A 26,274-nucleotide genomic window follows, 5' to 3' on the forward strand; every position below is an offset into this window, starting at 1 on the left:
TTAAAAACGCTTTTTAAAAATCAGTTCTATTACTTATGAAAGCAAAATAATGTAAATAATCGTATAAGATTCATAATTGTTACATATTTGCCGTGACTTATTTTTCAAAAAGACACGTCAAAACTGTTTATCTTTTTTCTAATGATAAAAAAACGAACTATAGGTTCGTTCGAAGAGAGTCACTTATTATTATTGTTTTAATGAATCTGATATTTGATGTCATACTGTGATAAATTTTGGCTAAAGGTGCTATTTTGCAAAATTGTACAATTTAGATTACAAATGTCGCAAAGGGACAAAAATATGTAAACAGGAACTTTAATCTCAAATGAGTAAAGTGTTCTTAGTGATTTTTGTTCCTTTATATATATTTATGGCATTGCTCGGCAGTACATATATTTATATTGGAAAAGTACATATAGTGCCGCCTTTAAAGTATTTATGTAATAAATAGAACCATAGAGTTTATTTTATAAGTACAGTCGCCATCAGATATATCGTAGCGGCCAAGGTGTTCACAATATCTGAACACGCGCTCTAACGCCCTGACAATAGAGGCGTGTTCCGATATTTGTGAGCACCTTGGCCGCTCCGATATATCTGATGGCGACTGAACTTCATACTTGTCATACAGTGTGTATCTATGTAGTGTTAATTGTTTTCCATCGTATTTTCACGGAAACGTACGAACGTGTCTTGCCATTTTAGTTAGTCTCTGTACAAATAGTACTGAGGTTGACTGAAGTAGCATGACAAATACAAACGTTTCCGAGAAAATACGATGGAAAACAATTATGCACTACATCTATACATTAAAATTTACAAGGCCTATACTGCGATCACCGAAAATCAGTCTCGTCTATTTGCCTCTCTATCGCTCCGTTGGTGCTTTGATTTTCGATTTTCGCTGGTACGTGGGCCATACTGAAAATTTCTGGATTCTGATCATGGTATAATAATATACTCCGCCTGGTACTCCATTTCCGTCTTTTCTAGGTCACCTAACTGACACGGGCCTACGTCATCATGCGACAGCGCTATATGATAATATGCGATAGCGCTATATATAGCGGCCATGTTGTTGTGACGTAGGCCCGTGTCACTCTGGGAATGGAAGACCATGTTTTATTAGACTATGGATTCTGATATGAGACAACTTATTTTTTCTCAGTGGCCAGTCCAGGAATTTTCAGTATGCCCTAAGTATAGGATCAGGGTGCCTAGCCAAAGTAGCCAAGATGCCAATCGTTTGTGCCTTAGCGTAGCTCTCTGTCGCACTAATATGGAAGAGTAATAGAGAGAGATTACCGTTTCATTCGTTACGGCGCTAACGATTGGAATCTTGGCTAGGCTCTCAGGGGTCAGCAAAGTAGGCGCTAATATTATATAAAGTTATAATAAAATCCAAACGGAGATTCCTTTTAAATTCTTTATAAACCTAGTAAGCCTCGTCAGAAGTTTGTGGCCCCTGATTTAGACATAGGATTTACCATTTTTAATACACGGTGGCCAAAATATAAGTGCATTCCCGTTGGCGGGGAGGTTTTGGGATTATATTGAGCCCAGTGGCGTAGCTAGCATGGGTGGCACCCGGTGCGGAAATTGTGGGTGTCACCCCAAAATTCAATCAAAATTGTAAAATATATTTAAAAAGAGTAATTGTAATTTATGTTAAATAGCTCAGGATTTACTCCATCGCTTTCATTTTACGATTTTTTATAGGTGGCAGGGTGGCACTACTGATGTTCACGGTCGGGTGTCACCCCTAAATGGGTGACACCCGGAGCGGATCGCCCCCGCCGCCTCCCCCTAGCTACGCCACTGACTGAGCCACTTTTACTATGGGACCAACCCCGAAATCGCAAAAATAATTTGGCTGTTTCGTACATTTTGGCTGGTCCATTTTCTATGGAAGGCTAAATTTTTTTTACGCGATTTCGGGGTTGGTCCCATAGTAAAAGTTGCTCAGTATAATCCCAAAACCTGACAACGTGAATGCACTTATTTTTTGGACATCCTGTATATTATGTATTTTTGAAAGATATTCTGTGTTATCTATTATTGTAGTTTATACAGGGTGAATTAATCACCAGCCATACTCTGCTATATCTTGGCTTTTTAATACATATGATTCTATGAGACAGCAATTTTTTTTTTCACGATTTTGGCATTGGTCCCATATTGAAAGGTTGTTCAGTATACACCTACCGAAGTCCCTACGCAGAGTATGGGTGGTGATTAAAATTTCAGCATCTAATGATATAAGACATAACATGCATTTGCTAGACAATGTATTTATTTTTATTACCTATTTGATTAGATAAGAATATTAGAAATATAAGTTTTTATCTTTATATCAATATGATATTTAGGAAGCATATTTCTCTTCGTAGGAATCTGTACATATGTATACTCTGTATCTTTAGGTATTTATATAAAAGTAAACAAAATCTACCCTCAAATGGCTCCTTAAGCCAGTTGAGGGTAGATGAAAACATTACATGATCAAATAATGTAGGTTGAAGTCAGGTCGTTCAGTGACTGATCCAGGCGGTTTTGTATTTGGTCGGTTAACCAATAAATGTTATAACTACCCGAAAATGTACAAATTGTTTGTTTACTTTTATTTAAATACTTAAAGATACAGAGTATAATGCATAATTGTGACGTTATCTATGAAAAGGGACCTTCATTAACGATGCTCCGATATAAATACAATGCCGCGCGACGCTGTGCGGCGTAAGCGCCATCGGCAATAAGGTCCCTCTTCATAGATAATGCCCCAATTGTTTTCCATCGTACTTTCTCGGAAACGTTCGTATTTGTCATGCTACTGTACTTTTTGTACCGAGACTGACTGAAATAGCAACACACGTTCGTACGTTTCCGTGAAAATACGATGGAAAATAATTATGCAGCTGCAACTGTACTATAATGCAACTGTACTATAAAGAAGTCAATTGCCTTCTATTATAGCAGGCCTCCGTCACACGCTCAAGGCCACGCGCTATATGCCTACCGCTCGGCGTATCGTCGACGATACAACCGACAGAGGGCCGCCGAACGCCCGCCTGAACGCTCGCACCGCACGTTTCCCGCGCTTACGCTTCGAAATGCCGAAACCACGTAAATATTGTGCAGTAAATGGGTGTAAAAGTCAAAAAACAAAGGAAAAAGCCTATAATAAAGATTCATCTTTTTATGGCGGGCTTCAGGTCCCACCTGAAACGTTTAAGAATTATATTGAAGGGTTAGAAAAAGTATTTTTAAATAATTTTGACGACGTAATAATTAATCGGCCTGGTAGCACCGTATTACAACTTTAAAAACCGTTGATTTTCCGTTGCTTTGCTCCTGAGTATTTATTAAAATTATTTACGCAATTTAGGATATTTACAACTATGAATTTAATAACAGAATTCCGAGAAGGGAAAAAAATATAAATCATTATATAAAACTAAAACATATTTGATTGACTAATAAAAAATATGGTTGATCCGCAACATTCGTTTTATTACAATAATCATCATAGGTAGATGCCTACAACCCTAGCGCATTCTTACGATGACGCGTTAGCACGTGACTCGCACGGCGGGCAACACAGTCTCGACTCTTTGTGCGCGTACTTATGGTACATTTCTTCTTGTCCTGAGCAGCAGGTATTATTATTAAGGTTTTGTAGGCTATTATAGCGTAGGTATTTTCGCTTTTGTTTGGGAATGAAGTATCTGTTACGTAGTAACTATTTATTAATCTGTGATTATAGCTCTAGCACTACTATTTACTCAGATGGTTGATCAGAAGTCATATAAAGCCGCTAAATACGATCACATTTAATAAGATTTCCCGCATAATACGCCATTTTACCATACTGAGGGCCTACCGCGAACAACCTTCGACGTGTTGCCTCTCTGTCGCACTTGTAAATTCGTACGTAAGTGTGACAGGGAGGCAACAGTCGGGAGTCAACGATTGCTCTGCGTGGGCTATCAAAATCGTTGCAGACTTATCTTGGTCTAACTCTAACAACCTAATGAACCGTCAGTTAAGTGGTAGAGCTGTAGTGAAAAAATATGTATGTTGTGTATGTATTTACGAAATCTGTTATATTAATACATTTTTCATTAAACAAAATATGTTTCATTAAATTGTCCCTGTACGGCACAACCCACTCGGCCATATAAAAGTGGGCAAAATTGTTGTTTAACCGCTTGTGCTAATATTGATACCTGAGCAAGCGAAAGATACCATAATTGAACCACGAGCGTAGTGAGTGTTTCGAAATGTGGCATCTTGAGCGTTGCGAGGGATTCAAAGGTTAAACAAATTTTGCCACCGAGTGAAACACAAAATTTTTCACCACACCAACCTCCACTTGTCTAGTCATCATCATCATATCAGCCAGAGGACGTCCACTGCTGGACATAGGCCTCCCCCAAAGAGTGCCACAATGACCGGTCTTGCGCCACCCGCATCCAGCGGACTCCCGCGACCTTTACCAGGTCGTCAGTCCACCTTGTGGGGGGTCTACCCACGCAGCGCCTTCCCACGGTCGCCACTCGAGAACCTTTCCGCCCCAACGGCCATCGGTTCTACGGGCAATGTGCCCCGCCCACTGCCACTTAAGTTTAGCGATTCGGAGGGCTACATCGGTTACTTTGGTTCTGCTGCGGATGGCCTCATTTCTGATGCGATCACGCAGAGAGACTCCAAGCATAGCCCTCTCCATTGCCCTTTGGGTGACTTTGAGCCTTCTTATGAGGTACACAGTGAGCGCCTTGTCTTGTACTCCGCCTTAATTATACTGTATTTAAAATAAATTAATTTACACCATGCATGAAATAAAGCACCAGATAATTATTAGAAAAACACAGGAGTTATTTTTAAACACAAGTTCTATTTAATAAATCGGATAGAAATTAGGGATGTACCGACTAGTCGGGAAAGCCGACTATCCGGCCACATTTGTAGTCGGCGATTAGTCGGCGACTAGTCGGCAAAAATGGCCGATTAGTCGGCACTTTATTAGTGAAAGAAAAACAGAAAAAAAGAAATCAAAAGTCAATATTTAACATATGTTTTCTGTCTATTTTACTAAAATACCTCTTCAGGGTGCATACAAAAACTTTTGTTCATATAATTGACCGTGTGATCGTTATAGTATGTTGGTGAGCTGGTGTTTTTTTCTACAGGTCGATCTCAACTGATTCTCGTGTAATTTCATGGTCAAGTTTTATAGTTAAATGATTCTATTATTATTCAGTTTTTGGTTTTCTTTTAATGGTGGAGCCATGGGGAACTGTTAATGTTATTGCAAAATTTAGATACGTAGACAGGGCACGTTGTTCGTAAAGACGCTGACCACAGGAGATAGGTTCTTAACTGGCGACTACTACGGGAAAGAGACCCTTGGAAATACCTCCTACAAGCTGTACTGACGGTCTGCTCAGGATCGCAAATAAAAAAAAGACAGAAATTGAACGAGGATTCTTAATTGTGATAGGTCTTTGAACCTGTAGAGAACACCTTTTAGCCAAGCTAATATGATGAATAGCGCAACCAAAGGAGCAAAACTATTGGTTTTCACCTGAACTATATCACCATATAGACTTGTTTAAATCGTATAAAACTGTAAATAAGTATGTACCTACTATTGTGTGCCCTTACAGGGTGTCGTGAACTGGCCTTTTAAATTTTAACACCTTATTATGTAGGTACATCACAATGCAATATTGAATAAATTACTAAATGACTAAACTTATACGAAACTAATGATCTGGCCGACTAGCCGACTAGTCGGCCGACTAATCGGCCATTCGAGCGCCGATTAGTCGGCTAGTCGGCCAGTCGGCCAAATCAATAGTCGGTACATCACTAATAGAAATATAAAAAGTAGGCGAGTTGACCGTGACGTCACGATGTAATGTTTCATATAAATTCCATATTAGCAAATCGTTTTGTCAGTTCTAAAAAAGTAACTGATTTGACTAGTAGGAAAATACCCTATTGTATAATCTTGGTGCAATAAAGTTTAACCACCTTATCCATAAACGCGCTACAAACTTCAATAGGGTATTATACTGTATTTAAAATAAATTAATTTACACCATGCATGAAATAAAGCACCAGATAATTATTAAAAAAACACAGGAGTTATTTTTAAACACAAGTTCGATTTAATAAATCGGATAGAAATATAAAAAGTAGTATAGGCGAGTTGACCGTGACGTCACGATGTAATGTTTCATATAAATTCCATATTATAATAGTTTGTCCTTATCTGTCATTTTGTTGACTTTTATGTAAGTAAGTAAATATCCTATTGCACCATAAAGTTAGAAAAATAAATACAAAAAGCGAAATACAAGCTTAAGACTAGGTAACAACAGGCGGTCTTATCGCTAAAAAGCGTCTCTTCCAGACCAACCTTTGGGTAGGGCTTTGTGTTGGGTTTGGGTTTAGTATTTGTAAGAAAGGGATAAAACATTAACTAAATTAGGCCCGTGAAGTTTCATGAATTAGGGGGTAAATGAATAAATCTTTGAGCAACACGGAAGGGAGGCGGCATTCGCACTATTTCCCCTCTGCCGAGGTACAAGATTAGCGCGTCAATCTAATCTAGCGCGGGTAATAAAACTAGTTGCACTTGGATTTTTCACTAGACCGAGTCCAGACGCGCGCGTAAACACTGCCGCACAAAAATGCCTGTTTGCTCGGTTTTTTGTTATAAAAAGAGGTCGGGGACATCAAATTTACAAAAAGAAAGTGTTACATTTCACATGTAATATTTTTTTTACATATCATACGTTTAATTACATTCAAACACAATGATTATATTTTAGTCTCATGTTGGATTTATCGATTTTGCTCGCTCAGTACAAATTGCGGATCGGTCGAGCGACAAATCCGACTTCTCATCTCTCAGAATACAATAACATACTTCAACGAAAATGTGTTAGTGTGCGTGTTGTGACACTTGTCACTCGTCCGTACACAAAAAGAGATCGAGGTTTGCAAGATTTGTCTTTGACGTGTGTCATTTTCTATGTATTTGTGTCGTCATTACAGATTGGATTTTGTATGTAAGTGTGTGAGAAGTGCGACTGTGTGCACCTTTCCCCCCGCGAAAAATGGCAGAAAGATTTGTACGGTGAGATATCGCTTGGGCCACTCCCTTCCGATCTGTCGGAAGCCGGTGTTGCTCGAAGGAATAAATAGTATAAATAAAACACCGTAATTTATTATCATTTGGTATATTTTGATTACTCAGGAAGGTACATATTAAAATATGGTCGTTTCAATCTTTAAACACATATTAAAAATATTTTATATACGTATACAGGGTGATCAATCCAAATGGGTCAGTATGGAGAAGTCAGAAACTATGAGAGATAGCGAAATCTGTTCTTAGGAACCATGGCTTCGATTTAAGATTTAATAATAATGGCATTCAATATTTTTTTAACCTCTCATACATAACCTGGTCAATATTCTTTATGTAATCGCGTGTACCAAGAAAACAAAAAGTTATTAAACTTATTAAGTGTTCCATTTTCAAATTTTAAATAAATTGGCACGCCCGCTGAACAAATGCGTTCTAATTTTAAATAAACGCAATTTGTAATACAAAATATCGATGCAGATAAGATATGCATAAGTGGTCTATTCAGATAAATGATTCATAACTTCGAGCAACACCGGCTTCCGACACATCGGAAGGGAGGGGCCCAAGCGATATCTCACCGTACAAATCTTTCTGCCATTTTTCGCGGGGGGAAAGGTGCACACAGTCGCACTTCTCACACACTTACATACAAAATCCAATCTGTAATGACGGCACAAATACATAGAAAATGACACACGTCAAAGACAAATCTTGCAAACCTCGATCTCTTTTTGTGTACGGACGAGTGACAAGTGTCACAACACGCACACTAACACATTTTCGTTGAAGTATGTTATTGTATTCTGAGAGATGAGAAGTCGGATTTGTCGCTCGACCGATCCGCAATTTGTACTGAGCGAGCAAAATCGATAAATCCAACATGAGACTAAAATATAATCATTGTGTTTGAATGTAATTAAACGTATGATATGTAAAAAAAAATATTACATGTGAAATGTAACACTTTCTTTTTGTAAATTTGATGTCCCCGACCTCTTTTTATAACAAAAAACGGAGCAAACAGGCATTTTTGTGCAGCAGTGTTCACGCGCGCGTCTGGACTCGGTCTAGTGAAAAATCCAAGTGCAACTAGTTTTATTACCCGCGCTAGATTAGATTGACGCGCTAATCTTGTACCTCGGCAGAGGGGAAATAGTGCGAATGCCGCCTCCCTTCCGTGTTGCTCGAAGATTCATAATGATGACCTATTCATATCAATGATAACATTTTGCAAGTTATTTAAATTGTGGGCATTTCAGTCTAATGTTTACGCCATGGTTCCTAAGAACAGATTTGGCTACCTCTCATATTAGTTTCTGACTTCTCCATATGTTACATCATACTGACCCATTTGGGTTGATCGCCCTGTATAAATATGAATATCGGTACATAATGTAATATCTTATAATAATGGTATTCTTATAATGAACAACGTTGAAAATCGGCATCACTTATATATCGTTAGAGGCCTACCGCAAACCACGTTCGACGTGTTGCCTCTCTGTCACACTTACGTACGAATTTACAAGTACGACAGAGAGGCAACACGTAGAACGTGGTTCGCGATAGGCCCTCAGGGGACAACTAAACCTCAGTAATTACTACCACAAATTAACCGGCCAACTCCATTAGTGAGTTCTGGTTGTCACCTCACGGTAAGACAAATAGTTTTCGCCCCTGATGGTCTACCGCCAAAACCGAAAAACGTTATCTATCTCACTCACACCAGTTACAATGTAGTAGATGTAGATCCATACTAATATTATAAAGGCGAAAGTATGTCTGTCTGTTACCTCTTCACGCTTAAGCCGCTGAACCGATTTAGTTGAAATTTGGTATAAAGATAGTTTAAGTCCCAGGGAAGACATAGGATAGGTTTTATGTCGGAAATCATCCCTGAAGAGAGTGCAAAGGGGGGTGGAATTGAAAGAGTTAACCTTTTGGACACCAATGACCGATATATCCGCACCGCAGGTCCAACGCCAAAGACGGATTAATCGGTCACAGACCACAGAGCAACATAGACCTACGTGCATATGCATAAAGTTCAATTTCAGTTTTGACACTTCGGTGACGTGGCGTCCGAGTGACAGCTTTTGTGTTTGACACGGCGTCGAAAAGGTTAATAAACAGGGAAGTCGTGATCGACGTGTTTAGCCCACGCGTGCAGACCGCCGATGACGTCGCGGATGCGTCCAGCGTCGTCCGGCAGAGCGTCCAGGACCAGCTTGGCTGCTATCTGCGAGTCGTTCCCGCGACGGCAGATGAATGTCACTGGAAATAATTAAATAAATAAATATTAGGACCGTTTTCGACGACCGGTCTGGCCTAGTGGGTAGTGACCCTGCCTGTGAAGCTGATGGTCCTGGGTTCGAATCCCAGTAAGGGCATTTATTTGTGTGATGACACAGATATTTGTTCCTGAGTCATGTTTGTGAGTTGTTTTCTATGTATTTAAGTATTTATATATTATATATATCGTTGTCTGAGTACCCACAACACAAGCCTTCTTGAGCTTACTGTGGGACTTGGTTAATCTGTGTAAAGAATGTCCTATAATATTTATTTATTTATTTTTATGTTTATTAGGGGACCTCTTACACAGACAAACCTAGCCCTAAGCACTAAGCAAAGCTTGTACTATGGGTGCTAGGCGACGATATACATACATACCTACTTATATACCCAGGAAACAGCCATGACTCAGGAACAAATATTTGTGTTCATCACATATATAAATGGCTTCACAGGCAGGGGTCACTACCCACTAGGCCAGACCGGTCGTCACAATTGTACTCGAATCGTCTTTTAAATTACAGAAAAATACGGGTCATTATCTTAAAATAACTGACAGATTACGACCACCTAACCTTGTCTTCTAGCCTAGTCGGTAGTGACCCTGCCTACGAAGCAGGAGTTCCCGGGTTCATATCTTCATATCCTGGTAAGGGCATTTATTTGTGTGTTTACCACGAATATATGTTCCTGAGTTATGGATGTTATCTATGTATCTAAGTATGTACCTATATCATCGCCTAGTATTATACTTTATATAGTATTAGCTTTGCTTAGTGTGGGGCTAGGCTGTGTAAGATTAACCCCAAACATTTATTTTTTATTTATAGATATATTGCCTGGGGAAACTTAGCTGAAGACCGTGATGGATGGCTCAAGCGTGTTGTGGAGGGGAGAAAGCTATGCGACCAAGCCTAGTTTAGTTTAATGCTTTAGATCAGGGGTCTCCAAACTTTTTTACTTGAGGGCCATATTGCGCCTCAGAATTTTCGCACGGGCCACCTGGTTGCTGCTGTTAGGGCTCAACGCCTGGGGGCTCCCGCGGGCCGGATTGGAACGCTGTCGGCGGGCCGGATTGGAACGCTTCGCGGGCCGGGGTTTGGAGAGCCCTGCTTAAGATAGCAGAAGGTGTCGCAGAAAGCAAACCGGGACTGGAACCTCAGGTGGCATGAGCTTTCTCTGCCAAAAATAAAACCTATTAACATGTTAACAGCTGTTGGATCTCCGAATAGTAATAAATAAATAAATAAATAAAAATGTGCGAGGTAATTTTAATTCGACTTGCGAATAAGCTTTTGTTTTAATTTTCAATCATAATTGTATATTTAATTTTAATTTTGATCTCAACTATAAATGTAAATCTAATTTTTATTTGACATGTAAATTGGCTTTACGAATAAATGAGTATGAGTATGAGTAAGAGCTAAACGAACAAAAAACAACGATTCGGGAGAGCGGAAAAAACGTTACTGAACAAGTGACCCAAAATATCAATACAATCATTGATGAAAAATTCGTAAAATGGGAAGAAAAGTACGATATTCTTAAGGAGAAAGTGGACACACAAGAAAAAAGGCTATATATGTATTTTAGAAAAACAGGCGAGGCAAAGAAACCTAATATTTTTCGGAATTGAAGAAAACAATTTACCATATTCTGAACAGGAGAACGCCATCATATCATTTATCGAAGAACACTTCAAAATTGAACTGGACCGCAGGGACATTCAGGCATTTAGAAGATTAGGCGTAAAAAAGGACAGACCCCGCCCCATAGGGGTAACATTCTCAACCCTTGGTACAAAAATCAATATTTTGAAAAACAAGAAAATGCTCAACAATACTGGATATTACATCACTGAGGACTTCCCACCAAACATCTTAGAAAAAAGGAGAGAATTACAAACTCAACTAAAAATGGAAAACGCGAACGGGAATAAAGCCTTCATCAAGTATGACAAATTAGTAATCGTTGGAAAATCAATAGACACAACATCCAACAAAAAAAGGAACCTCCAAATATCACCAGAGAACAATCAACGCCAGAATGACTATAGAACACAGGTTTCAAAGAAAAATAAAACCCAACCTATGCATTCACCATTACAAAGACCACAAAGTGTATCGGAGACAGTTCTAAAACCAGGAATATTAAATTATTTAGTTAATAAAAATCCAAACAACAAAGAAAAAGAAGACACGAACTTATAGAATTAGTACCCTACCCCTCCTCTACACAGAAATTACTTGACAAAAATCAAGACTAGAAAAAACAAAATACATCTTCCAACACGGCTGGTCACCGGGGAAGATTATGACCAAAACCCTCCAAAGAACAAAGGAACACACACCGAAGACAGATTGCAACATACAAAGTCAGAACACTTTCGTTAAGTATATGATTGATTAATAGAAATAGAAGAATCAAGAAAAGAAATCAATTTCAATTTCAATTTATTTATTTCATAAAGATAACAATGATCTTATTTTTGTTAGTACATACTTAAAAATAATGTTAGTACTTAAAAGCTAAATTCAACAACAACATAACAGTACAACAACAGTACATAACAGTATAATCAAGTACAACATAACAGGTATATCGGAAGTGCGAAGAGTAGGAAAGTCAACAGAAGAATACAAGAATCTCATAAGCGCAAGACCGAATTAAATAGGCATCTTTGGAGGAGGCCTTCACCCAAACTGGGGTTCTAGCAGAAACAACAATTAATCATACCTACCTAAATATAAATACTAAATTACTAACATACTAGAAATTAAGATGTTTCCAAAATGTTATATAATAAGTTACTGATAAACTAAATAACCTATACACTATTGTTTGATTTTATTTTGTTTTTTTTTCATGCAAGAAATAATAAAGGCTTTTTTTTTTTTTTTTATGAGGTCGTGCCGCTCCCGCATCTGCCTCCACAGTCAATAAACCCGTTGTCTAAACAGCAATGGATAAATCCTCTGCAATAGACGCAAAGGCCTGCGAACTGATAGATAAACTACGACTATAGTTTGCCAAACGAATTTTCCAGTACAGATGCGTGAAATTAAAAAATACTATCAATCAATCAATTTTAATTTGCCGCATGTGCTACTGATAACATGCTTGTGTCACAAAATAACTAATAGTAGTACCGTACAGAAAATTCACGCCTTCACAAAAGTCAGATTTAGGTATAAAATTATACCTATACTCGCCGCCTGCAACAAAATTGAAACTTATAACCGCGCATGAACCGTGAATCTTCTTTGCGCGAGCGCCACGTGACACGACTATCGTGCGGTCGATCGGCAGCCCACTGCCATACGCCTGCCGCTCCGGGCGGCGCGCCGGACAAATGTACCTAAACTGCGTAGTGACACCCCCCTGCTTGTGTTTTCAAGAGTATAAGTAACTTTGGGATTGTTACGGAGCCCCCCGTCAGCTGTTGGACCGATTTTTTAGAACGCCATATGACTTTGACCCATGATCTTTCACTGATATGTGTTAAATTTGTTGAATATCAAAGCCGCCGCCCTAGCCGAGTATATGCCAAAGGTGTGGAGCCATCTATTCGAGAATGACTTTTTCTTGATTTCCGAGGCAAGTTTTTTCCTAAGATTTTATTTATCTTATATTTATCTTTGATAATAGTATAGATAGGCTTACCTTGACCATCTCTCTGCCGTATTTCCTCCAGTAACTTGTCCAATACGTTCCCTCTAAGGGAATCTATAGGATAATTCACAGCGCCATCTATATGGCACATTGTGAACTCCGAAGTACTTCGCACGTCGACCAGGAGCGAGCAAGATAGAAGACAGGGCAGCTCGCTCGCGGAGATACGGTGCGAGGGAGGCAGGATCTTTAGGTCAAGGTCCTGGGAAGAAAAGAGAAAGGGTAATTGCTAACCAAACTAAAATTTGCATTGATTTAAATTATTTCGTACATATATAAGAAATTTTATTCATTACAAACTAGTACTTATACAGTATACAGGGTGACCATTGGCAAATGGTAGGGGAGACCGAGGTGAGTTTTGACAGAGGAGAGTTGTGACATTGTCGATTTTTTGGAATCTAATGACTGTTAGCGAGCTCGCAACAGTGTGCGTTTGTTAGCTCGTAACTTGAACTAACAAACGCGCGCTATTGCGACCTTGTTTTTTAGGGTTCCGTACCCAAAGGGTAAAACGGGACCCTATTACTAAGACTTCGCTGTCCGTCCGTCCGTCCGTCCGTCCGTCCGTCTGTCACCAGGCTGTATCTCACGAACCGTGATAGCTAGACAGTTGAAATTTTCACAGATGATGTATTTCTGTTGCCGCTATAACAACAAATACTAAAAACAGAATAAAATAAAGATTTAAATGGGGCTCCCATACAACAAACGTGATTTTTGACCAAAGTTAAGCAACGTCGGGAGTGGTCAGTACTTGGATGGGTGACCGTTATTTTTTCGCGTCTTTTAACCCCCAAGGCGTATCTTTACACCCCTTTGTTGTATCTAATCACCCCCTATGGCGTAACTATTCACCCCATATGCGTGTCCACTGACCCCTTTATCACGTAAAATTGCTTGTTATTAGTTTTTTGCAAAAAAATGCTTCATTATAGAGAAAATTACTGATATTATTTATTATTTAGGTACTACAGATACTATATTATCAGGTTAGCTAACTTTTACTTAGTTAATGTCAAAACATTTACCGCTAGAACAAAATTCAGACAGGCTATATTTCTTACCTCGGCGAGACCTTACTTTAGAGTAAAAAAAATCTAACTTTTAGGCAGTTTGATTAAGTTCTTTTGGTATCAATGTAGAGAATAAATAGTCTACTATATACGCATTCCAAAAAATCTAATTAATGAGATGTACATTTTTAAAATAACAACTTGAAAGAAAAAGTTCAAAATTTCTCTATTCACCCCGCGATTTCTGTTGACCCCGTTTTACGGTACAACAAAAGATAAAAAAATAAATTATCAAACAAAAGTTATTTCCAATAATCAACAACAAAAAGGCAGTTGCATCATCATCATAATCATTGGCAGTGCTTTTGACAATTTCTTTGAAAATGTGCGGCAATGATGACATTTGTCAAAAGTCAGAATCTTATTAGTGTCATAAATAAAAAAGATAATCAAAACGGTCGAAGAACGTTTCATACTATTTATTACCTCAGGAGCTACTAACACATACAGGTTGCTCCAAAGCATGGACTTTGGTTATGGTCCTTGCTCCAAAGTAAAAAAATCGTAATTTGTTAATTTCTTCGTAACCGCTACACCGATTGTTATGATACTTTGTATACTGGTTCTAAATACCCTAATGCATATGTACATTTCGGCTTTGTCCAATGGCTAGGGACACCCTGTATATGGCGCTACTAATAAATAATAATAATTTCGCAACTCGTGCCGATATAAAACACTCCCTTCGGTCGTGTTTAAATGTATCGCCACTCTTTGCCAATTTCCTATTTTTCATTCACACTTGTATTTTAATGTACTTACAAGACTTGTAGTTTTTAAGAGTGCGGAAATTTAAAAAAAATTGTCATGTTCTGCCGGCGTATTATGGATAGCTTTATCCATCTTTATCCACGTGATAAAATAACTGTCACTTTTTAACACCGTGGGATAGAAAGTGACGGACACCGTTTTATCACGCTGTCACGTAGACAAGAACGACCATCATATCTATACAGGTCAGTAGGTGTATGTTTAACCGAGTTTAACGATAGTTTAAATTCGAATATCCTGATTATTTAAAATAATATTTCATTTAAATGACCGGTCGTATCTTATTTTGACGACCGGTCTGGCCTAGTGGGTAGTAACCCTGCCGGTGAAGTCGATGGTCCTGGGTTCGAATCCCGGTAAGGGCATTTATTTGTGTGATGAATACAAATATTTGTTCCTGAGTCATGGGTGTTTTCTATGTATCTATATATATGTATATCGTCGCCTAGCAACCATAATACAAGCTTTGCTTAGTTTGGGGCTAGGTTGATCTGTGTAAGATGTCCCCTGATATGTATAAAAAACCGGCCAACTGCGAGTCGGACTCGCGCACGAAGGGTTCCGTACCATTACGCAAAAAACGGCAAAAAAATCACGTTTGTTGTATGGGAGCCCCACTTAAATATTTATTTTGTTTTGTTTTTAGTATTTTTTGTTATAGCGACAGAAATACATTATCTGTTAAAATTTCAACTGTCTAGCTATCACGGCTCATGAGTTACAGCCTGGTGACAGACAGACAGACGGACAGCGGAGTCTTAGTACCTAATAGGGTCCCGTTTTTACCCTTTTGGTACGGTACTCTAAAAAATACCTAAAGCTTATATGCCTCACCTACCTTAGTCGGTATAAATAAAAATAACATCTATACCTGACAGCCATTATCCATTCAATTCATTACGTCGTCGCATAATCGATCAACTGACATAAATTGGACTCAGTGGAACGTCTGATAAACCTCTCATCAATCAGAGTCTGATTTATCAATTTCGGTCGGAACGCGTAAAACAGATTACATTTTCTCTTTCGTATAGGCACAGAATAAATAATAGTACTATAGGTACAGAAGACTCTCTCCAACAAAACGCGTCTGTTACGATCAGGACAGATATGGCCGCTAGGTGGCGACAGCGCCACGGGCGTCACCAGAATTGGTGTGGAACGGATGTACTTTTAGCTACCTGTAGCAAAGCTACGAAATCGCGGAGTGAGCCACGCCTGGTATAGGTACTTATGCCATCACTACACGTTATAAAACAAAGTCCCCCGCCGCGTCTGTCTATTTGCATTTGTATGTTTGTCCGCGAGAAACTCAAAAAGTACTGAACGGATTTTCATGCGGTTTTCACCTATCAATAGAGTGATTCTTGAGGAAGGTTTAGGTGTATAATTTGTCAACCCGTGCGAAGCCGGGACGGGCCGCTAGTATTCTCTAAGAGCGAGCAGAAGGCCGGTTTTTGAATTCCGAGCGCTCTATTTCGACACTCGAAAATCTGTGGAAAACGGCGAAATGCTATTTTTGAAATTCGAACACCAGAAATTGACTACTCGTTTCCAATTATATTAAATTAAATGAAATAAGCCTTTAATCCATATAAGAGACACTTGTAAATACAGATTAGATATTTAGTTTGTGAGATGTACGTTGTTTATATTATAGAATGTATCTTAGTGTGGTGTGTCTGTCGGCAATAGGGTATTATACTGTATTTAAAATAAATTATTTTACACCATGCATGAAATAAAGCATCAGATAATTATAAGAAAAACACAGATAGGAGTTATTTTTAAACACAAGTTCTATTTAATAAATCGGATAGAAATATAAAAAGTAGGTGAGTTGACCGTGACGTCACGATGTAATGTTTCATATAAATTCCATATTAGAAAATCGTTTTGACAGTTCTTAAAAAGTAACTGATTTGACTAGTAGGAAAATACCCTATGTCGGCATAGGCCTCTTCCAACTCTCTCCAATACTGTCTGTCCAGTTATATTAGTAAAATTTAAATGTCTAGTATTGGAGATATCGTCAGGTGACAACCAAAACTCACTAATTACTAAAATATAATTACTTAAACAAAAATCGACCTTATTTTCGTACCAATATGTTTCACTATGGCTATGAACTTGTGGTGGTAATTAGCGAGTTTTGCACGAAATCGAGCATTCGAAATTCAAAAATCGGGTCCTTCTATACGAATAGGGTCAAATCAGTTTCTTTTTTCGAACTGTCAAAACGATTTTGCGATTTTACGAATAGGGTCGTCAAATCAGTTTCTTTTTAGGGTTCCGTACCCAAAGGGTAAAACGGGACCCTATTACTAAGACTTCGCTGTCCGTCCGTCCGTCCGTCCGTCTGTCACCAGGCTGTATCTCACGAACCGTGATAGCTAGACAGTTGAAATTTTCACAGATGATGTATTTCTGTTGCCGCTATAACAACAAATACTAAAAACAAAATAAAATAAAGATTTAAATGGGGCTCCCATACAACAAACGTGATTTTTGACCAAAGTTAAGCAACGTCGGGAGTGGTCAGTACTTGGATGGGTGACCGTTTTTTTTTTTGCTTTTTTTTGTTTTTTTTTTTTTTGCATTATGGTACGGAACCCTTCGTGCGCGAGTCCGACTCGCACTTGCCCGGTTTTTTTTTTCGAACTGTCGAAACGATTTTGCTACTATGGAATTTATATGAAACACTAGCATGTGACGTCACAATCAAATTACCTTTACTCTTTATAGTTTTATACGGGTTTTAAAATAAAAATTGTGTCTAAAAATAACTTCTGTCTCTATTAATCTTCTGGTGCTTTATTTCTTGCATGGTGTTAAATAATTTATTTTAAATACAGTCAAATACCCTATAATACGGGATTACGATATAGTTTCTTATATGCCATTTATTTCAGTTCATAGGTTTATTAGGCTAGATCACCGAGGTCCGATCCCTGCGGAAGGGTTCCCATAAGGCTGGTTGTGTTTCCCTTTGGATCCCTATGCAGGCCCTTGGGCAAGGAACGAGTGGTGAGTGGTGACCTCAATGATTTTTAACATTCTCAATAATTTAAAAGAAAACTACATATAATCAGTCATTTATAGTTTATATACAATTAAATACAATACGATATTTAAATTGATCAACAAGTGTCAAAAATATTTTGAGTTGTTGTTGTCCCGTGACCCAGGAGACAACGGTGTTGTCGCGTGACCCGGGAGACTACAGTAATACGGTATTTAAATAAATATAAATAAAGAAGGCATTATGTAGCAATCACTTAAACTACTATTTGTGACGTTCTACGGGAAAAAGGTACCTTATGGCGGCTGGCGCTTACGTCGCATATAGCACCGCAATTGTATTGGAGCGGCGATAATAATAGCGTAAGCGCCAACCGCCATAAGGTACCTTTACACGTGGGGCGTCACATTTTGCTTCACCATTGCGTAGTATAATTAATATTAATAACACTCTGCCCCAAATCCAAATTCAAATTGTCCAACTGATAACTACTGTTCATCACATTATGCTGACTCACTATATCACACACGTCACTCTCATTTTTGGGCTTAAAAATCTTCAAATTTTTTGCCAAAAACACTTTAGAAAACGTCTTTCTAGACGCCGGCACCAAACCTTTTAATTTCATATCTTTTACATAATGATTATATAATTGGTACTGATTTTTAACGCTACTTAGATCTACGTATAACAAATCACTGTACATAGGTGTAGATTTGCAATATGGACATTTAATTTCGACTTTAGGTAAACTATCTATGTATGTTTCTACGTTTAAAGCTTTTAGAGGCTTTTTGGGTTCTTTAGGTCTATCTTCTTTGACGAGCCAGCATCTGACCATAGCTTCTTTGATTCCTAGAGTGTTGAGAAAGGTGGTTCGGCAGACGGGCAGTTTTTGCTCGTTGTATACAAGGTGGTATAACTTGGAGTCGCCTTTTCTCGATATTTCGCCTTTGTGTTTCAGTCTTCTTCGTTTTGCGGGTATATTGTCCACTAGAGATCTGGAATAGATTTAATTCTATTATGCGAAATACAATAACGTTGATAAAAAATACATATATTTTGAATTAATTAATCAAATACCCCCCCCCCCCACAAGGTGGACTGACGACCTGGTAAAGGTCGTGGGAGTCCGCTGGATGCGGGTGGCGCAAGACCGGTCATTGTGGCACTCTTTGGGGGAGGCCTATGTCCAGCAGTCGTCAGCAACAGGACGTCCTCTGGCTGTTATGATGATGATGATTATGAATCAAATAGAAAGGCCTCATATAATAGGTAATGACGCCTTCGATTTTCTATCTCTGTCGCACGCGCATAATTATATTTCTGTCCCGCTCGCACAGCAGTGTCCTTGACCGCCGCCATTATGGGCGGCCGGCAATATAACTACGCGCGTGCGATAGAGATAGGAACACGCGGGTTAATGTACTAATGTAATGTGTTTAGTGTCCTTACTTTAATGCCAAGTCGCTAGTGGCCTCTAAGGCGTCATATGTGCGTTGCCTACCAACTCTCTCCTACAGTGTACGTATGCTCCCTTTTAAATAATGTAATTACATTATAAATACTTAATCATAATACCTATACATATATTAACACATTCATTGCCATTAAGTGCTACGGGTTACGCTCGTAGCACGTAGCCACGTTTTTGCCGTATGGAGCGCGTAGTCGCTACGAACAGTGTATCTGACAGTCGGGTTCTTGGCCCTGAATGTGTTAAGGTAGGGTGGTATTCCATCTGTACAATATCTTGGTCCAATGTGTATTTGCGTCTCACATTTTGCTTAATGAGGGACCGAGACGCAATGCACATTGGACAAAGAAATAGGACAGGTGGTATGGGTGGTATTCCGTACTAACCGTACAAAATTCTTCTTCCCCGCCCAATCCAACTCGTTCCAAAAATAATCAAATATCTTCATCCTAACATCCTCGCTAAAGCTAGGGCATTTCCTCGCCGTCCCTTTCTTACAGAAAGGCGACGAGCAGGACGGACCCATCTTTCTCTCCTGCTTTAACACGTCCTGGACCCATTTCGCTCTGTCCCTGTCTCTCCGGAAGCCAAAGTAGCTTTGGCCGGACATGCGTTTTTCTTTCTCTTCTTTTCTACGTTGCGATTTGATTTTGGCGTCGGCTTTTTTCTAAAAAAAAGAAAACATTGAATAAATTACGTCACAGTAGTAGAAAAATATTATTAACTTTTTAACTTGCAATAATGATGTCCCCTGGGTCACATACGAGTATGTAGATAATTGAAAAAAAAAAAACAAACAAAAATAATTATAATTATGATTTTAGTAGCATAATATTAGAAATATTATTAATATTAGATATATTAGAAAACAACCAAAACATAGAATATACCCTTGTTCATAAAAAAAAGCACCTGAATTGCTAAACTGTGTTCCATGTATCAACATTGTCTCTTGGGTCACGGAATATATAAAGAACAACAAAAACACTAGGGGAATAAAGGAACGTCTTTGATAATACAGATGTAGTTCATAATTGTTTTCCTTCGTATTTTCTCGGAAACGTTCGTATTTGTAATGCTACTTCAGTCAACCTCAGTACTTTTTGTACAGAGACTGACTGAAATAGCAAGACACATTCGTAAGTTTCCGTGAAATGCGATGGAAAATAATTATGTTAATGTACACGACTATATAGAAACAGGAAATTCAATACCGCGAATGTGATAGGACGAAAAACTATAAAATTATTTCATTTTAATATAAAAACTTACCTTTGACATTCGCGATTTTGAACATCTGCTTTGCACACACACACACACTAAATTAATATATTTACATGGTAAAATTAATATTTTGGTTTTAATATGATGTGCCATTTTAACTTAAAAACTGCCGAATTGTAAAAGATTTTAAAGTTAAAATGGCACATTATGCTGCGAGTTAACCGAAATATTCTATAATAAAATATGTTAACTGTTGATGAAGACCTTCTATGTAAATAAAACCGGCCAAGTGCGAGTCGGACTCGCGCACGAAGAGTTCCGTACCATTACGCAAAAAACGGCAAATTACGTTTGTTGTATGGGAGCCCCACTTAATTTTTTTTTTGTTTTTAGTATTTGTTGTTATAGCGGCAACAGAAATACAGCATCTGTGAAAATTTCAACTGTCTACTTATCTATAACGGTTCATGAGATACAGCTGGTGACAGACATACGGACGGACGGATAGACGGACAGCGGAGCCTTAGTAATAGGGTTCCGATTTTTACCCTTTGGGTACGGAACCTTAAAAAAGGATTAGACCAAGAAAAGTCTGCAACGACTTTGATAGCACGCAGTGCAAGTGTTATTTTAACCGTCAAGCTTCTATGAAATTATGACGTATAAATAACACTTGCACTGCGTGCTATCAAAATCTTTGCAGACTTATGTTGGTCTAACGCTATTATCTTTTTTAAATATTCTCAAAATAAATTCTCTTACTCTATAAAGCGCTCGTAGCCGGAACGTGATTGCGCGCACGAGGAAATTATTAAAAAAAAACGGGACAAGTGCGAGTCGGACTCGCCCACCGAGGATTCCGTACTTTTTAGGATTTGATGTTATAGCGGCAACAGAAATACATCATCTGTGAAAATTTCAACTGTCTAACTATCACGGTTCATGAGAGACAGCCTGGTGACAGACAGACAGGCGGACAGTGGAGTGTTAGTAATAGGGTCCCGTTTACCCTTTGGGTACGGAACCCTAAAAAATAATCGGGACACACGAGAGGTTAAAGTTTTTTTTTACATAGCTTCTACAAGTCATGGTATAATAATATACTCCGCCTGGTACTCTATTCCCGTCTTTTCTAGGTCACCTAACTGACACAAGCCTACGTCATCATGCGACAGCGCTATATGATAATATGCGATAGCGCTATATATAGCGGCCATGTTATTGTGACGTAGGCCTGTGTCACTCTGGGAATAGAAGACCGTGTTTTATTAGACCATGCTACAAGTAAACTTGTAGATTGTAAGATTGTAGTGTATTCATAGACCCCGTGCATGAACTATAGGGGGCAGCATAGGAGCCGTCAGATTTTTGGCGCGAGGCTTCGTGCACCTATGTTTACGATTCAGGCCACAAGATGGCAGACCTTCCAACGCGCACGGTCCCTATACGAACTTACGTTTGCCCAATTCTGCAAACTCCCGCGAGACAATAAAACAAAACACCTTACCTTATAAAACAAAGTCCCCCGCCGCGTCTGTCTGTTTGTGTGTATGTTCGCGATAGACTCAAAAACGACTTAACGGATTTTCATGCGGTTTACACCTATTAATAGAGTGATTCTTTAGGTATATCATTTGTTAAGGTTTTTGGAACCGGGATCTATATCTGAATCCCTAAAGTCTTTTCTCCTATCTTTGCATTCCCTAATATTGTTTGTTATAATGATCAGTTGTCCTAACACTAAAAACCCTAATTTTCTTTTCCCTAACCTAACTTAACCTATCCTAATGTTATTAAGCATATTTTCTTTTTTGCGAGGGTCGCAGTTCTAACCCTAACCTAACCTACTTTTGTGGCAGCAAGTTCTAAAACCTAACCATTTTTCAGAACCTTACATTATGGAAAATAATCGTTATGACAATTAATCGTTAGGGCATGTGCCCATTAGGACAAACCAGTTAGGGCAAGTGACTTTAGGACAAACGTTGTTAGGGATTCAGAATGACACCCTTGTAAGCGAAATTGGGACGGGTCGCTAGTAATTAATATAAACTACCTTATCTGAGGCCTTCGCCTTGCAGTAGGCCTCGTAGTCGATCAACCGAGTGATGGTCGGGGTGGCGGCGCACGCGGCGCACTCTGCGTTGCGCGGACGGAGTTTCACTGTACAAATCAAATCGAAAATCATCTGTCATATAATCCACATGGGTTTGTAACCCCGTATCCAAATCAGAGAGAGTAAACTGACAGTTGCAGACGTATTTCATTAGTTTACCGCGTTACTTTTTAAGATCAAATTAAATACACTAATGGACAAATTTAGCAAATTAAATACACTAAACGCAAAATAGTTATTTACGACACGAGTGCGGAAAAGAGGAAATTCGAAACGAGTGGCGATATATTTTAAATCGAAACTAGTTGCGAATTACCTATTCGCACGTGTATCGTACAACGTTTTACAGTACATATGGCCCTTTAAACTTTTGACATCGCACGAAAAGTGCTATTTTACGCACTATAGTTCGTTTTTTTTAGCATTAGAAAGAACTTGCAAGAAGGTAAGCGATCTTGACATGTCTTTTAATTGAAAAACGCTTTTTAAAAATCAAAAACTATTACTTATGAAAGCAGAAGAATATAAATGATCGTATTAGATTCATAATTGTTACATATTTGCCGTAACTTATTTTTAAAATGTGTTTTTCAATTAAAAGACACATCAAGATTGTTTACCTTTTTTCTAATGCTAAAAAAAACAAACTATAGTGGGGGAAAATAGAACCGTATGTACTGTAAAAGAAGTTTTATTACTAATTTTGTAAATTACTTTAGGTGCAGAGCTGTAATCCAGTAATTAAATCATTTTTTTGCGTTCCTATAAATTTGACCATGAGTATAATTAATAGAATCAGAAATCTTTGATTTCTATTCGCGGTGGGAGGCTTTAACAATGGGGTTGGCCGGTGGAAGTTTTTAGCAGATGGCGCCATCATAGCTTGCCCCGTCAATCCCTAGAATTGTGTCAAATTTTTGTTTTTTTAATACCCTGGATGCCAGCTCTTTAAGCCAAATCTCATAGAAAAAGGGGCAAGCTATGATGGCGCCATCTAGGCAAACCTTTGACAGTTGCCAACCCCATTAATTGCATGTAAAAAATACACAAGTAGTAGTCATACTTTTGTTTTAATTAACTTACGAGTAAGCTACTTTTATAGCGTGCGTGCGTGAATTGAAGGGGGCAGCATCGCTTATAGGCGTTATTTTTCGTGGCTCCATACCTTCTCAGTCATATTCTTACATAAATGTCTGAATAAAAAAAAATACAACTGCTGTGAGTTTCATCTCCCTACTTCTGGACATCAGTTTAGAAAAAGTAACTCACATTTATAGACGGGTCTAACGCGAATTTTATTCAATTAACTTTATTTACCGACGTTTCGACACAGGTTTCACTGGTCGTGGTCGCGGCTAACTGATGTCCCAGCAAAATGTCAAAACAGAGATTAGTGCAACTACCCGACAAAAAGTGTATGGAAAAGTTTGGGGTAGACATCACACTTTCAAACCACCCACTACACATAATGTTAATTATTGTCGATAGTCCGACACGCAACACTCACAATATCCACGCACACCCGCCGGGTTAGACCCGTCTATAAATGTGAGTTAATATGTGTTAAAACGCGAAAGTTTAAAAAAAACCGGGCAAGTGCGAGTCGGACTCGCGCACGAAGGGTTCCGTACCATAATGCAAAAAAAAAAACAAAAACAAAAAGCAAAAAAAAAAAACGGTCACCCATCCAAGTACTGACCACTCCCGACGTTGCTTAACTTTGGTCAAAAATCACGTTTGTTGTATGGGAGCCCCATTTAAATCTTTATTTTATTCTGTTTTTAGTATTTGTTGTTATAGCGGCAACAGAAATACATCATCTGTGAAAATTTCAACTGTCTAGCTATCACGGTTCGTGAGATACAGCCTGGTGACAGACGGACGGACGGACGGACGGACGGACGGACAGCGAAGTCTTAGTAATAGGGTCCCGTTTTACCCTTTGGGTACGGAACCCTAAAAAGTAAGTGTAGAAATATAGTTGACTTAGGCGCTGTCAGTCTGGTTAGTGGGTATTGTATTTTATAAACTGTTAATTGTACACCACACATAAATATATACCTAAGTACCGCACAGAATAGGGATCTCTTCCAGTTAACCTTTGAGTAAGTAACTTACCGGTTCGGAAGGTACAGTCATCGCCATCGAATATAAGCATACGCTCCACTAACAGCTTATTGTGAGGATATCCCACTATAAGCTTAATGGCCTCCAGCGCTTGTAGCACGCCTGAAACAAAATAATGGTACAATGTAGTGTACAATCGTTTTCCATCGTATTTTCTCGAGAACGTTCGTATTTGTCAGGCTACTTCAGAACCTCAGTACTTTTTGTACCGAGACTGACTGAAATAGCAAGACACGTTCGTACGCTTCCGTGAAAATACGATGGAAAATAATTATGCACTACTGCAAACTTGATACAGTATGTAGCTCACCTATTAGTCCGGGTACGGGCCCTGCCACCCCATTGGCAGAGCAACTGCCGACCGTTTCGGGGGGTGGGGGGGACGGGAAGAGGCATCTATAGCACGGGCCCTGGTACGCCTCCTGCTAAAACCACAATACAAAATAGGGGACTGTATTTAAAATAAATTAATTTACACCATGCATGAAATAAAGCACGAGAAGATTAATAGAGAAACGTAGACAGCAGTTATTTTTAGACACAATTTATATTTTAAAACCCGTATAAGACTATAAAGAGTAGGTAATTTGATTGTGACGTCACATGCTAGTGTTTCATATAAATTCCATAGTATCAAAATCGATTTGACAGTTCGAAAAAAGAAACTGATTTGACTAGTAGTCAAATATCTTATTTTTACAACAAAATTATGTAAACGGATTATATCGCGTATAATAAATTTAAAATGGAATGGAAAGGAAGCGCTGGTGGCCTAGCGGTAAGAGCGTGCGACGTTCAATCCGGAAGTCGCGAGTTCAAACCCCGGCTCGTACCAATGAGTTTTTCGGAACTTATGTACGAAATATCATTTGATATTTACGAGTCGCTTTTCGGTGAAGAAAAACATCGTGAGGAAACTGTGGTAATCCCAATAAGGCCTAGTTTCCCCTCTGGGTTGGAAGGTCAGATGGCAGTCGCTTCCGTAAAAACTAGTGTCTACGTCAATTCTTGTGATTAGTTGTCAAGCGGACCCCGACATGAGCCGTGGCAAAATGCCGGGATGACTCGAGGAAGAAGAATAATGAATTTGAAAAATATCACGACGTTTCGAATCCTTTACAGCGTTCGTGGTTAACGGGTGACTGAGGAAAAATATACACCCCTGTTAAAATGAACACTGTAAATGGTTCGAAAACTCCGTCTGTCTGTCTGTGACATCGCTAAATATCTTGGGAACTGCTTACGCTAATCGATTTGAAATTTGGAACAGTTAGAAACAAGGCTAATCCAAATACATTAAGAGTTTTTTAATTAGGGTTCCGTTCTCAA

The 26,274-nt window shown here is 38.7% G+C and overlaps 1 protein-coding gene across 1 annotated transcript in view; it reads right to left on the reverse strand.

Moving 5' to 3' along the window:
- Positions 1 to 8,766: 8,766 nt before the first annotated feature.
- LOC134802356 (adenylyltransferase and sulfurtransferase MOCS3) overlaps positions 8,767 to 26,274 on the reverse strand; it is a 30,289-nt gene continuing 12,781 nt past the window's right edge. Inside the window, exons 8-12 of the mRNA XM_063774977.1 lie at positions 25,256 to 25,367; positions 24,937 to 25,047; positions 22,759 to 22,865; positions 13,124 to 13,334; positions 8,767 to 9,439 (exon numbers count right to left, since the gene is read on the reverse strand). Coding sequence (XP_063631047.1) covers positions 9,288 to 9,439; positions 13,124 to 13,334; positions 22,759 to 22,865; positions 24,937 to 25,047; positions 25,256 to 25,367 — 693 coding nt within the window. The 3' untranslated portion in view covers positions 8,767 to 9,287. The remainder of the gene's footprint in view (positions 9,440 to 13,123; positions 13,335 to 22,758; positions 22,866 to 24,936; positions 25,048 to 25,255; positions 25,368 to 26,274) is intronic.

The sequence above is a fragment of the Cydia splendana genome, chromosome 24, assembly GCF_910591565.1.
Source record: "Cydia splendana chromosome 24, ilCydSple1.2, whole genome shotgun sequence".
Taxonomy (NCBI): domain Eukaryota; kingdom Metazoa; phylum Arthropoda; class Insecta; order Lepidoptera; family Tortricidae; genus Cydia; species Cydia splendana.